A 15,958-nucleotide genomic window follows, 5' to 3' on the forward strand; every position below is an offset into this window, starting at 1 on the left:
CAGAACGTACAGCAGATGGCAGTAAATAACTCGTTGGTGTTTGTTCCATTTAAGTTCCCCCGGTAAACAGCTGTGACTGTTGTGCCTCGTGTTGTGCGTTAGCACATTCAACCCGTTAGTAGACGATGTAGATCAGCCAGGAAAGCACCGTTAACGTTGAGTGATATTAAAAGTTCATACCTATATTTTGTACAAAATAGTAATCTTAAATGTTTTGTGCGTTGAAATATTTCAAACTAGTTAATACATGTTTTTGTGTTATAAAATAAGTAAAGTTTGTAATTTTTTTTAAAAATTGAAAGGAAAGGTTTTTGCATAATGAAAATGGATTTTTAAACTAATAAAGAATTAATTGCTCTAAAAACGTGAGTTATTTAATAGTTATTATCTAATATACATAATATTATACGGATTATTTAGTGAATACTGAGATATTCCTGGTGAATTTTCATATAAATCACTTTAACGAATGTACATATAAATTCATACTTGGCTACAAAATACAAGGAATCTTTATACTTGTTAAAAAATAAACATATTAAAAAATTATTAAACAATTTATGAAAAATGTTGATTTATTTAAAAAAAAAAAAAACAGATTATTCAGTTAAAATGTCAGACTTTTCAGTTATTAAATATAGTTTTCTATATAATGGTATAACAAAGAAATCAATTTTCTTCACCGATATACTTATATTGATTACTTCTATAAACTTTTATAAGTAATTTTTTCTATAGTTGATCCTCGATTCCTAATTTTTAATTAAAACCCATTCTGTGTCACTTTTTATTTTACTCTATATAAAAAAATTAAAATTTTAATAAATAAGGCAAGATTTGCATTTATAAATTTTGTAGGGGTGTATCAGAAACTAAATCAAAAAATATTTCTACAGTACTATATTATCATATGAAAAAGTTGCATAAACTTAGGATATACTATACTTGCAAACACTTTTACAAAGCGGTTCAAACAAATTTTATAAATGCATATAATAATAAATGAATACAAACCAACCAAATAAAAAGACGTTGTTATCAAGTTCAATATATTTTCGTTAGTGATTATTCTTAAAAAAAAAAGTTTAGTAGATTTCCATTTGGCATTATTAGTATTATGTAATACCTGTGTTATGTCGTATCGATTTTGTTTAGCGCACCCACTATTCATAGGCGTATTTTTACAAAAGTGCAAGGAAGTAATAAATTAGATTAGTGGTTATCCTATATTTACTAGGTAGTTTCATAAATTCTCTACAATTGGAACATTATGTTCAATTGTTTATTTCGACATTGAATAAAATCAACATTTGTAGCAATGAAATTTTAGTTACACTAATTATAATACAATAAAATGTACTCTGTGCACTTAGTAATAATTCTTTTCGGTTTGTATGTGATTATTTGAGCTACCAATCAATCTAAAAATGTAATTTATTCTCGAAAACAGATTTATTACACTAAAAAAAAATTAACAATATTTAAAAAAATATGATTTAATGAACTTTACAATAAAGATGTAGTTTTCATTGTATATTAAATTTTTCTATAATTATCTCTAAAAATCATAGAAAAATTATCAACTAATCATAGAATTCAAACTAATCAAAAAAATTATTCTAATGCTAAGATCGACAAAAGAATTTGTAGTTATTATTAGTTAAATAAATTAGTAAAATAAAAAAGCACATAATTAATGGAGTATTACGTATTTGGGAATGGGAATAAGGTTTTATTTTATTTTAATAATTTTTTATTGTTCATTCACCCTTCCCAGGAGTACAAGTAAGGAAAAGGGGAGTCAAACATTCCCATTACGAATACATTATTTGTAATAAAATTAGAATTAGTATAATAGGAGATAATTTATTCATAAACCCCTCTCCCGAATAGTATATACCTATGAACCTGCCTCTTATCACTATTTTTATTCAAAAAATTAGACTGACATGCACAAAATTGTTTTAGATAAATAGAAAAATTAAAACTTCATATGAAAATGACTGCTATTTAAGAAATTCTATGATAATTTTGTAAAAGCTGTTATGTCAAATTTAATAACTTTTTCAGTATAACTCAAACAAATTTCAATATCATCGTATGCAATTGGGAATTTTTAAAATTTAAAAATCCAACTCCACTTTAAAATTTCTGGCATACGAAAGAAAACATCTTACTCTAAACATATGATAAACAATATCATACCCATTTTTGTGACATGTCAGTTTTTGGATTTAAGCTACAAAATTCTATTACATTTTCTTTTACGTTTTAATAATTTAATTAAAGAATGATTATCTAATGAATATTATCTGTCTTTTAAACAATAAGTAATTTAATATTTGCACCTATTTTTAAAAATTAACTTGCTAAAAAAAATTATATTTATTTTACCAATAAAAAAAACTTAGCAGTGTTTAGTTGGCAATTCAATTATGGTCTAAAAACTACTGTATTAATGTTCTCACTTCAAATAAATAATTTTCAAAATTGTTTGTTAAAACACTTTATTTTAGCAATATTACTTGATAAGAAAAGAATTCTCCTTTAATTATAATTACTCAATAAAAATGTCATAAAAAAAAAAAAATTATAATAATATAAAACTTGAAACTGTGACTAAAATAAATAAATAAATGTATCTTAAAGTACTACATTATATACTCTATTGTTCATCTTTCAATACAATTTTGAATATTATAAAAAGACAGGCGATAAATACATTTATGAATTGCAATAACAGAGTTGAAATGAATTCTGACCACGTACTTAATATTATAATCATCTTATAATTTAAAACACAAAATAAACATTAATTATAAATCATATGGTTGTGTACTTACCGTTTTTTACTTATTTATTTTATTAAAGTTGACCTTAAGTTAAAAATTATTTTTATACAAAAATCATACTTAAAAAAAAAATAATCTAATTTAGTTGTTAAAAAAATTACTTACAAAAAATATTTAAATTGTTTTTAAGTTTTTGTCCATATTATAATTTTTAAAATAACTTTTTTTATTTTGTGAACGTGGAATTTTATTTATACAGGTTGATTGACTACGTCTCATTCAAAATCTTTAAAAATTTATTATAATTTTTTTCTTTTCAAAAGTTAATAATATCCTATACTCTATAATTTAAAAAAAATAATAGGTCCGTTTACCCCCTTTAAATTAATATCAAATTAACATTTTTAATAGTAACGTATATATTTAATTAGCTTAAAATAAGAAAATGATCTACTGAGAAAATGACTGGTCGATAACAACTATTGAACCAGTATTTCAAAAAATATTTGCACTTTAATATTAGGATAGGAGGAGTAATTCGGGTCTGTTTATTTTCATCTCTGTAAATATAAACCACACTAGTAGTTGTGTACAAAGGTGCGCATTTTATTAAGTCTAGGCCATATTATAGGTTATTTCAAATTGTTCATGAAAAGTTAATAGTACTAAAATAAAAAGTAAAATAAAATATCTTATTTTTATCAGGAAATTAGATGTTACGATCAAGATAATACAACAAGGTAAATTTATTTTTCTATTTCCTCGAATAATTTTCGTACTTTATGCAACTAGAAATATTGCACACTTAAATATACCAAAACATTAAAGGAGATTAATAGGTTACGAAAGGTATCCACAATAGAAATAGGTCATAATATCGAATGGATAATGTGATGAAATTAACTACAAATCACGACTTAGTAATTATAGCGGGTCATGTTTGCACGATAATTGTGTAAACATGCGTCGGTGTTTTAAATTTTCAAAAACAAACTCCGGTGTCAACGGAATAAAAATTTCACTACAAATGTTTTTTGTGAAATGTTACACGTTTATAACACGATAACACGTCTATAGACTATATAAAAGGATAAGTATGTCAATTTTTATCCGTTTAGTCAAATAGTACAGAACGAATATCAATTGCATTTAGTCAAATAAACAGTAGTAAATATAAATGTGAGAGTTTATTTTCTCCTGTTATACTTTTGACCACTATGACAAATAGTATTTAATTTTTACAGTTCTTACTGTAGTGGTACGACGTAATTTAATACTTACAACAATCCAATAGCATTTACGACCCTATTAGTTTACCTTGACACCAGGACACCGTACATAAGTCGATCAAACTTTTGCGTGTTTATCATTTCTGCCGCGGGTAGTCATGTTCGGGCATTACCCATAAACATTGTAGTAGATACCGCTACTACAGCTCTTTACTGATTATAGATTCTAGTAAGACCCAGTCATTTTTAAATGTTTGATAATAATCTGAATTCGTCATCGCATTTAAATAACAGCTTCACGGTACACCGTAATAGCACAAAATTCAAATTGATAAAATGAGTATTGTGAATTTCACACCCTAGTGACCGTCAATACTAAGACTTTATTGAATTGTAATCGCCCGTCGTCTACAATTGTCGTAAATAATTGTAATTGATCGTTGAACGGATAGAATAATCGTGTTATAATGTTACTAATTAATATTTTAGTTAATATTATTAATATTTTTAATTGAAATTTCCAAAATACAATGATAATAAGAAAAAATTAGTTCCAAATGTATAAGTTCCTCCAGTAAAAAACAAATGTATAGATTTAACAATAAACATAAACAATAAAACATTTTATTTTGCAACATACAAAAACAACATATTAATTAAACATAATTAATATGTTGTTTTTAGCCTAAACAATATTGAATCACAACAAACGTATACCAAACCTTTATTAGCGTTATTGCATTAGAGAAATTTTCAAATGTCATGTAATTTTTAAATTATATTTATTTCATGTGTTAAGTATCCATTCATTTATGTCCTTTCGTAAAATTATTTTTTAGTATCTGATAAAACGATTAAGCTACCAACTGATGTTGTTTTTGCATGATTTCTCATATTTTATTATATTTCGAGTAGGTCTTGATTTCATCTCACGACAATTTATTTACAACTTGAAACACGTTGTCTCGCTTTATGTCTAAGATGCAAAACATACGTGTTTTTTAGTTGTCTCGTCTCATATTCCTATGAAATTTTTGCTAAGTAAATAGTTTAAAAACATTTATTTTACAATTTACCGAGCAAACTGTGTACGTTCAAACTAGAAATGCAAGTTTCCGGGCTTTATTAATAACTCGAACGCAACCAAGCCGCGTAAACATGTGACAGCTTGTGGTTATTACAAATGCGTAATAATTATGTATTGGTAATAGATATCGAGAAAAAAGTCAACCTTATATTGGATAACAACTTTCATGCGCAACGACAACGAAGGAGGAATAATAGACTTCTTACTCGCTATATTGCAAACCCGTACGAATCTGGTTTCTCTGATGACTTTCCATTATTCCTCCTTATTTTCACAAGAAAAAAACAAAATACTGTTATTTCCTTGGGAAGAACAATACGCTTACTAGTGTTAAGACCGGTTTGCGCTGTAACATATAAAATAAAACAAAAATGCTCAATAAGTACTCATACTGGCATCGTTCGAATGATCTAGCAGAAAAATTATTCCTCTTCGTCTATTTATTATTATTGTGGAGACTACCTTCGAAACACTCTGGTAGGCTTGTGACAAAGAAGGGGTTAGGAACAATCTGGCAGATTTACTGATTTGGAATTATGATTTTATGTATGCTGTCACGTCGAGGAAAAAATTACTCGCTTTACAACTAGAATAAAGTTTTGTCTCACGATATTGTGTCCACGTTTCTGTGAACATTAAACCAACAATAGAGATTTATTTTGAAATTTCAATTGCACGACTACATAATTCGGTTTGTTTCTAATGTTTTAACATTTTTCTATGCAGATATGTCGTTTCTCTAATGTAAATAATTATTTCAATGTTCAAGATGAGTACATAAAGATTGAAATAACCACTTAAAAGCATTGAACCAGTTTAGCTATGAAAACACGCTACTTCAGAAAATATTTTATTACGTAACAAAAACAATGAGAGAATAATCGTTGAAAATAAACTAAACAAAGTTTAATTAAAAATAGTATGACAGGTAATATCACGCAGTAGCCGTCTAAAATTTTAAGTAATCTGGTTATTACAAGAAAAATGAGAGAAAGGAATATTACGTTTACCAATTAAAATCCAATTAACAAACACGTGTCTCGTGACTTGTATGTCCCCACGTTTTTTTGTCACTAATCAAACTCTATAATATTTTTGTAACTAAAGCTATTAAAAAATAAAACACTAGTATCAAACTAAATTCAATGAGATTTGAAAGTGTTTTCGTTCAACAAAATAATTTTGTAGGACAAAAATGATTACTAAAATATAGTTTCTATTGATGATTTCTATTATCAATTACTTATTTAATAGACGTTTATAAATAATTACAATTATTTCTGAATAGAATCAGAGTTTTTGTAGTCGTATTAACAATATTATATCAAGGTATTGCCAATCAGGTCCTATTTGTATGTAGTACAACACATTGTTTGTACCATAAAAACAAACTCATGTTTGAATTCGAAATTATTAGGTTGTTAATGACTTAATGTAATATTAAATATAACACATTCGTACTATCAATGGCTAATTCTTTGTTTTACTTTTTCAAATTACTATATCCGAAACACTACTTTTTCATGCAACATAAAAGAGAGCAACGATATTTTAATAGTATATGACCAATGGTCAATGACTATAGATAATATGCTAATAGAGTGACAACACCATGATAAAATTAAAACATTACATTTTTGACTGATTACAGTGCATAAACACCAAAGGGGTGGGGATGCTATCCGAGGTGAATGTCCAACCGAGTATCTCTTTTGGCTTCAATAAAAAGCTGAGAAAGTTTAAATTTTACCTTAATATTGAAACCTAAAAAAAAAAAATCGTGTCTATCGCTTTGTGTGCTGAGCTTCTATTATATGCTATTATTGTACAATTTTTTAACCATATCTCAGATAGTATCTAATAGTTAATTATCTACGAAAACACTGAATATATTTAAAAGAATACTGCTTATTTGACTTAATGAGTTGGTGAAAACCGTTACTGCTGTAAGTTGCTGGAGTAGAACTTTTTTGCATGAGCAAATGTTGGAAGATGATCAAGAAAAATAGTAATAATAATGTGCTAGCGGTAGTACATAACATTGTTATTTGCATTAATTTATAATAATACACGCGATAAAGTAGAAAGTGGCAACTACTGAGCCGTCGAGACGGCTAGGCGAAACATGAAAATTGTAACAATACGCAATTTACATTATTTTTTTTGGGCCCTTGACTAATTTCTCTGGTTATACGAATAGCGAGTGATAATGTTTCCAGTCTGGAATCGGATCACCCGCACACATAGCAATAGTTGATGGTAAAAAGAAGTACGGACGAAATAAAAAAAAAGTCAACAACTAAACAGCGGACGTTTTTCATCTATTCCGATATCATTATTTCGTTTCTTTGTTTGCCGACCCACATTAGTAACTTGGTTACACGAAATCGGTAAATAATTTACGAGTGAAGGGGAACTGCACTGACTGACTGCCGTCCAAGCACACCGATCGCAGTGTAACGGTTTCCAGCGGTCTTGCGTTTTTCAAACCTTGGAAACGAGGCACAACGTCGACCGGCTCCAACGCCATCGCACCGAGAGATTCGTACCGAACAATAAAAACAGCTAAAGAAATAGCTACGAAAACAACATAATGCTATTACAATTCAATATTTAAACCACCTACGCCATGGAAAACTTTACGATCAGCGTTTAAATTGTAATAACTGTCAGCTGTTAATGTTGAAAATAGTTGTGGGTATTAATTTCACAATATATTAGCTAACACTGCATTTTATGTAGTTATTTGAAAACCCAATTGTCTAGCCCGCACACTGAGAATCTAGTTTTTTTAATTTCACTAATATCTAAAATATGTGCTCGTCGTTTCAAATAAAACGTCTGCTCTAACTGATGTATTTTTATTTTGCCAATATAGTCAAAACTTGATTGCAATGACTCACGTGCATAAAAACTTAAACCGTTAAAGCAAAAATTATTATAGTAATTGCAATTATTGCTAAAATAACTAAATGAAATACTTGAACTCTGTGTGAATGTATAGAAAAACGTTTTGTGGACAAATACTCCTTATTGTTTATACATAAAGTACTGTATTAATTATAACTAAAAAAATTATATTTTTTGTCCACCAAGTTTTTATGGATTCATTTTAAAAATTAGTTGGTATTTTAAAGGTGAACTACACGCAGCGAGACCATAGTAACCGACTTTGTTGTGTGTTGCGTGCATCCGGTACCAACAGTTTGACCTTAAGTACCACGATTTGGGTTAAAAACTACTCTGAATTTTGAAGTGTACAAAAATCGTTGTGTTTTTAGTGAAATATTTCAAAACCGAATAAAACAATTTGTGGCATTTCACATCGGATCCAAAGCATTTTGAACTATCGATTATTTATTATTGTATCTGCTGTTATTATACATGTACGGTAGATACTTAACGTGCTCGACTGTATGTTACATAAAAAAATAATATAACATTCAGAGTAAAGAAATAGGTATGTCCTCGAATACAAAACCGATCTGCTTTTCAGTGGTATTTTCACAACGATCACATACAGATATGTCTTATGCACTCTTATGGTGGGGTATCGGTGGCGGACGTTGACACGGGTATAAGATTTTCCATTGCGCTAAGGTCTAAGAAACCTTAAATGAAATTTCCCATAACATCTCGTGTAATAGAAACACATTTAACCACTTGCAATTGACCAGCGTAATCCGGCGCACGTAAAATTATCTCTCGCGGCATTATTGTGGGTATTCACTTTTATTTTTTAGTCGTTAAATTGTCAGCGTTATCATTTTCGTTGTTAATTCTTTGAATTACATGATGAGGTTAGACGCCGCACACTTGCCGTCGTTAACTATCCTTTGTATACAACTAGCACGTGATACGTTAGACGAACAATTGTGCTTTATTCCTTTTGTTTATATTCAATTTTTATGATTAAAATATTTTTTACGAGTAAGATACGATATGATTTGAAGCATAATATATTGTTATATACATTATTTTAACTCGTTAGCTAAAAAATATTCCAAGAAAAAAACAATAAAAATTTCAGAATTATACGACCAACTAAAATTAAGTAGCCATTAATGAAATTTAAAATTAATTAAATTAGTAATTTTAATATAATAAAATTTGCATTTTTTTAAATTTGTATAAATTAAAACAAAACTATGTTTTATTAACACAAATTATTATCGTTACGATTTTTAAGAATAGTTAAAACTACAAATATTAACTTTATTTTCTTATCAAAGTTATAAGAAAATTGTTTTGTAAATTATATATTAATAGTATTATTTTTGCTAAAGATTTAAGGCTATATAATAATTTCAACTGTTTAAAATGTAAAAATTCACTTTGAGGTTTTATGATTATTCTATTCAAATTGGTATAGATTTGAAACAGTTGATCAAATAAAACTGTAAATAAATGACGCAGTTAAAAAATATGGCCATAACAATTATGGCTAATATTTAAAATAGATTAAAATTTAAAATTTACCTTTGAATTGTTAATAATTTTATTTTCATCGTAATATCTAGACTATTATATATCTATACATCTATTCTCAATAGTTATATTGGTATTTAATTGATTATATAAAAAATTAGATGGACTTTTTTTTTAACAAATTATAAAAATGATTTAACAGAGCTAAAATAAAGAAACTTCAAGAGAAATTAATATTGTTTTATATCAAATTTTTAAAAGATTTTTTAAGAACTTTTTAAAAATAATACAAATCAATGTAATACAAAGATTAGATTATTTTTTAATTTATTAGTCGTATAATATACTTTTTTTTTGAGGTATATAAAATAAATTTGGTTAAGTTTTATCAATCAAATACTTATATGAGTAAAAAGTAGTAGTGATGAAATATTTTTAGCTACTTGATAGGCCCAAATTTTAATTTATTGAGTGATATATTAAAATTTAATTGATACCCATTGTTAAGTAAAAATACTTAGCACTAGGTATCCTCAATGTTGATTATTTTTTTGCTCGTCTGCAATAGTCTGAGATGATTAAAACACGAAGCTCGACTCCTGTTTATCTGAGCATGCTGATTGACCTTAAAATATATTGTCGTTCAATCTATTTTAACGAGTCCATGTCAAGTGAATATTTTAAAACACTTTTGATGTAGTTTATTAACTTCTTATATTTTTTATGGTACTAATACACAAGTTTACAAAACTATTCGCCAATAAATTAACAACCAATAAAGTTTATGATGCAAAAAATAATAATCAAAAGTCGGTCATTTCATACTAAATTTACTGTCCGGATGAATGAACATTAATTGTACAGTATTGCCCTAAATTCTATCTTTACTTTGATTTTACAATGTTCCTACAACATTAATCTAACACATCCATAAAGTAAAAAGGATACTTGATTCGAAAAAAAAAGAAAACGGAGTTGCTTAAAGATATTGAATTCGTGATCACGAACACACTCAACTTTCTGAAACCATTATCAGTGAACCTTATTGAGTCTTCACGTATTTTACAAAAGAAGAGTCTTATTTGGCATTCATAATAACCCGAAGTCAGTTTTGTTGTTATATTTAGGCTGTTCATATTTATACCAAAAGCATATCTGTATAATATATATCATATAAGGGATAACTGCATGACAAATGCTATGTAAAAATAAACAGTGTTTTGACATTCAAACATATTTACTTGTCTTTACTAACATGGTAATATATAATAATAAAAAAAAATAGTTTTTAGCCATAACTATTTTTTTATTTCAGCTCGTAATTATTATTAAAAAAAATGAAATCTTCAGATAACTTTTTTTATATTAATCTCTTCAAAAATGTTTATATGTTTTGTTTTTAACTTCTCTGGTCATTTGTTGCATTAAGTGCATTTTTTTTATTGACAATGAGTAACAAAAATGAAACTCATTCAATTAATTTTGCATTGCAATGTAATTAAACACAAAGCTCATAACGTTCAAGACTGTCATATATCAATATTCATTAAATTTTAAGTTTTGAAAAAAACATTGCAGTTTGTTATTTTTAAATCTAACTTTTATTTAAAACATAATACACATATACAAGGTGGTCGGTTAATCATATATCACTAAATTATTCGCATAATAAATACAATATTAGAAAAAAAAATTTGGATTTTCTTTAGTGGCACATATTTGTTAATTTATCAGCTAATAATTACTTTTTATGACCATCCTTTATAACTGATGGTGGTGTTAACTTTAATTTTTCAAATAACAACATGTACAATAATAATTAATTAGCTTAATCGATAATAATGTAAAAAAAATGATTGGTCGATAACAACTTTCGTATTAGTATATCAGAAGTTATTAACAATTCAAAGTAATGACTACAGATGAGGAGTGTGTGCTGCTATTTTATCACTAGTCATTTTACGACTGTACTCTTCGTCCTGCCTACGTATAAAAACGAGAAAATTTGCGAAGGTACTTATCCAAAACCTAATATTGACCAGTCATTTTCTTAATTAGATTATTTTCTATTTTATAAGCTAGTTATGTTACGTACGTTTCCATTTAACAAATTAACGTTGATACCCCTATAAGTTATAAGAAATGACTCTGAAAAGTAATTATTAGTTGATAAATTAAGATAAATATAAATAATAAATATAATAATAAGAATAATAATATTATAATATCTTCTTTTTTCTCGCCTTAATCCCAACTACTTTCAGTCGGCCAAGTATAATAATATAATATAAAAATGTTATTATAATATTTATTTTTTTAATTAAACAATAATTTTATAAATATTTATTTAATGATCTTGAAGATAAAACTATTTAATACTTGATTTAAAGATTATGAAAAGATAAAGACGTAAATGTATCCGCTTAATCTTTTACAACAAAAATAACATTTTTGAAAAAAAAAAAGACAAATCACAAGCGTAACTAAAGATTAAATGTTACGTAGTTTTTGACGATATTTTACAACGAATAACTTCGCATTGCTTTTCGTTATTTTAAAAAAATCCAGTTTTAAAAAATATAAAAACTAATTTTTTATAAGATAAAATAATATTACTTCAAACTTGACAATAGCATCAAATAAAAGTATATGCGATTGTAACAACCTTGATATTCTGACAATGAAAATTACAGACTATTGATGTAGAACGAGATATCTAAAAAAAAAAGCCCAATAAACTAGACGCTTGAATAATTTTTATTTGAGCAATCAAACCGTGAAGAAAAAAATTATGTTTCTACGATACATCAATTCTTAATTCAATTGTATTATATTTATATTTACTGAGAAACTATTCGTATCATAAAAATTAAATGCTAAAAGATATTTAATTCTGTGACTTATGTCCAAAAGTTGATGTGTCACAAAATTGATATTCAATCGTGTAAATAGAGAAAGTATTTCCTATGGTGAGCCAAAAAATTACTAAAAAATTTTAACAGGATGATTTTTATAATTAAAAAAATGCCGAATTGCGTAAAACGTTATTGATACTTTTAATTGTTTTTGGCTTTCTTGAAAAATTGTTAAAAGTGATTTATTAACTTTTAGAAAACACAATTTTGTTAAATTATAATAATAACATTCATACTAGTAATTTGAACATCTTAACATAGTATTTATTTTTAATAGAATGGGCGTTGACCAAGAAACTTTGGCTATTGATCTTCAATCGATGACCAAAGATGACGACGAAATACTTACGATCGAAGAAGCTCGAAAAATTATACAAATTTTAAAAGACAGATGTCGATTTCAAACACATCAGGCACTTATATGGAGAAAAAAAGCCAAAATTCAAGTAATTTTTTTAAAATACATTTGTTTAAATTAAATTTTAATAAACGTTAAAAATTTTATGCATTAAGAATCTTATGAATGCATAGAGACTGGTCTTTAATAAACATCTAATTTATATTAAACTTGTCAAACAACACTTAATTAATTAACGTAACTTAAATAAGTTACGTGTATTACCTATTTTTTTCGTGTAAAAGATTAATTATAAATAAAAGTGTAGCTGTTCATAAAGCTAACTTGGATTACATAAAATAATTATAATTCAATAAAATAATAATGGAATGACATTTTTTTTTAATTCAATGAAACTACTGCAATGAAATAGTGAAAAATGAACTAATAATTAAAATTATTAAATTTATTTTTTATAAAATACAAAAAAATAAGTTACTGTATGGAGTTAATTAATTATAAATGATACTTTAACAAATAATAATTCTAGTTTTACAATTTTATAGGAACAACACATAGCAAGAATTAGTTCGGAATATAATACTCGATTAGAATCGTTAACGTCAGACTTGCTTCTTTTCGAAGCGCGGTTAAGTAAAAAACAACGTGAAATTACTGAACTGCTTGACGAAAGAGATTGCATAATCGACCAACAACAACAAATTATTCAATGTCTTCATTCTAGATTAGCAGATTTTGGTGTCACCATGACAGTGACTTCGTTAGATGACGGCAACGTGGATGACAGTGACAGTGCAGTTATTATGGAGGAAGATGAATTCAGCAGTCAAGTTGACGCTACGGAACACCTACAATCAAATCAACAGAATCAGCAACAGCCACGGCCGATAACTACAGAAGATGGTAGGGAAACTGACAGTCGAGGAAATGTAACGGCAACTTATAACAGAGTAATGAGTAACCATCGATCAGTAACCAAACCTAAAGACGTTAAGTACAAAAGAATTAATAAAGCAAAGTCTAAATCACTCGAAGAGCTTAGGGGTCGTTTAAAAAATTGGGTGGATAGGGGGACTCGTATGTCGTTATCAGTAGAACCTGCGTATAGGTAACCATTGATAACCAAATTACTTATAAGACCGCACATTATTCAATTTTACATATATGATAAACTGAATTAATATCTATTTTATTAACAATTCACTTTGAAACATTTTGTTTTTATAATTACAAATTAAATACTGTCATAAATATAAACTGTGTTACTTAAATAATTTTAATTAAATAATGGTATTGTTTGACTATATTAAACAATTGCTCAGTAAAATGTTTAATAAAAATTTATTATTTAGTCAATCAAATGTCAGTATAATATACTATAGTATAATTATTATATTTTGAACTCAAATTATTTTGATTTAAAGTTATGTTTAAAAATAATAAGAAAATTGTCGTTGTGTTCCTACTCGAATTATAATTAAGGATGTATAATATTATACATATACTATCATTAAAAATGATACAAATATAATTTTATTTTAAATAGACTCAAAATAAACTCGAATTTTTTAATAAAACTTTTAAAAATATTAATTTTGATACAGTAGATATAATCCTTTAACACCTTATTGATACATTTTTTTTTCTTTAACAAAATTTCATAAAGAATTCCGGAAAATATATTTTTCTACAAAATTATTTGTCATTTAGTAAATTTACATTATTACTAATGATTCATGTAAAATAGCTTTTTAATTTATAACTATTTTTATTAATTATAAAATATAATGAAATTCAAAAATTATTGAAATACTGTGGTAAATATATATACAGGATGATTTTTTTATCATAACCCACTCAATTACTTACAGAAAAATAATAATTAAAAAATTTTTTATTACTATCTTTAGTTACATATTATTCTTGAATTATTAACTATGTAATACTTTTTAAGTTCATCCCTTATGCCTGGTAAGGGTGTCAACTTTGTTTTTATAAATGGTAACACATATTTTTAATTTAATAAAATGTTTGAGTTTTTAATTCAATAGTAAATGGCATTTGAATTTTTAATAAAACTTAATTTGTTTATTAGATATAAACATTTAAAGTTTCAAATTTTTGAGTTAATATATAGGTATAATACACAAGGGATTACAAATACAGGTAGCTAATTGATTTTTTATGACATCGATATTAGCAGGTACACAGCATTGTTATTATCAATGATAGTAAGGTACATTGTTGTGAGTTTATAAATACACTAACTGACAATACAAAAAGTATATCTATTGATAGTCACAATTGATAATAAACAATCCGTGACTGTGACAGCAATGTCATAAAAAACCAATTAGCTACCTATATTTGTAATCCCTTGTGTATTATACTTGTATATTAACTCAATAATTTGAAACTTTAAATGATTATATCTAATAAACGAATTAAGTTATATTAAAAATTCAAATGCCATTTATTATTGAATTAAAAACTCAAACATTTTATTAAATTAAAAATATGTGTTACCATTTAAAAAAACAAAGTTGACACCCTTACCAGGCATAAGGGATGAACTTTAAAAGTATTACATAGTTAATAATTCAAGAATAATATGTAACTAAAGATAGTAATAAAAAATTTTTTAATTATTATTTTTCTGTAAGTAATTGAGTGGGTTATGATAAAAAAATCACCTTGTATATAAATCTTTATGATGTACAATTAAACGAGATTTCAAGAGTCTGAATGGAATTTTATTTAGTCAAAAATCAAATAATTATTTGAAATAATTTATTTGAGATACAATTTGGAGAACGATCACATCAAAACATAATTTAACAATAATTTAAAAATAGTAATTAATTTGACATATATTTAGTTATTGATTTTCACGACTCCCTAAACCAAAAATCAGATTAAATTAAACACCTTTTTATAACTTGTTCTAATATTTACTCTTACTATAACAACTTACAAATAACTGATTACATTTCAATTGTATCTAAATAATAATAACGGTTTGCAATTTAATTATTTATTTATTTCAGTATATTATTTAATTAAATAAAGAAAAACCAATAAATATAGTTAATTTTCAATATTATTAGACAGATTGTTAGAATTTCATACATTTTATAATTTTAAAAATT

General features: G+C 26.0%; 1 protein-coding gene across 2 annotated transcripts; it reads left to right on the forward strand.

Annotated features, from left to right (window-relative positions):
• Positions 1 to 114: 114 nt before the first annotated feature.
• On the forward strand, positions 115 to 14,281 carry LOC126894560 (uncharacterized). 2 transcript variants are annotated; one of them, XM_050665670.1, is made up of 4 exons: positions 115 to 365; positions 3,498 to 3,532; positions 12,729 to 12,897; positions 13,355 to 14,281. In XM_050665670.1, exons 3-4 carry the CDS (start codon positions 12,730 to 12,732, stop codon positions 13,919 to 13,921), a joined length of 735 nt encoding a protein of 244 aa, XP_050521627.1. In that variant the 5' UTR covers positions 115 to 365; positions 3,498 to 3,532; position 12,729; the 3' UTR covers positions 13,922 to 14,281. The 2 variants fall into 2 exon arrangements, with proteins under 2 accessions (XP_050521627.1, XP_050521626.1); XM_050665669.1 differs by lacking the exon at positions 3,498 to 3,532 and having other exon boundaries at positions 117 to 365; positions 13,355 to 14,277.
• The last annotated feature ends 1,677 nt before the right edge of the window (positions 14,282 to 15,958 follow it).

The sequence above is a fragment of the Daktulosphaira vitifoliae genome, unplaced genomic scaffold (assembly GCF_025091365.1).
Source record: "Daktulosphaira vitifoliae isolate Bord-2020 unplaced genomic scaffold, ASM2509136v1 Scaffold_1, whole genome shotgun sequence".
Classification (NCBI taxonomy): domain Eukaryota; kingdom Metazoa; phylum Arthropoda; class Insecta; order Hemiptera; family Phylloxeridae; genus Daktulosphaira; species Daktulosphaira vitifoliae.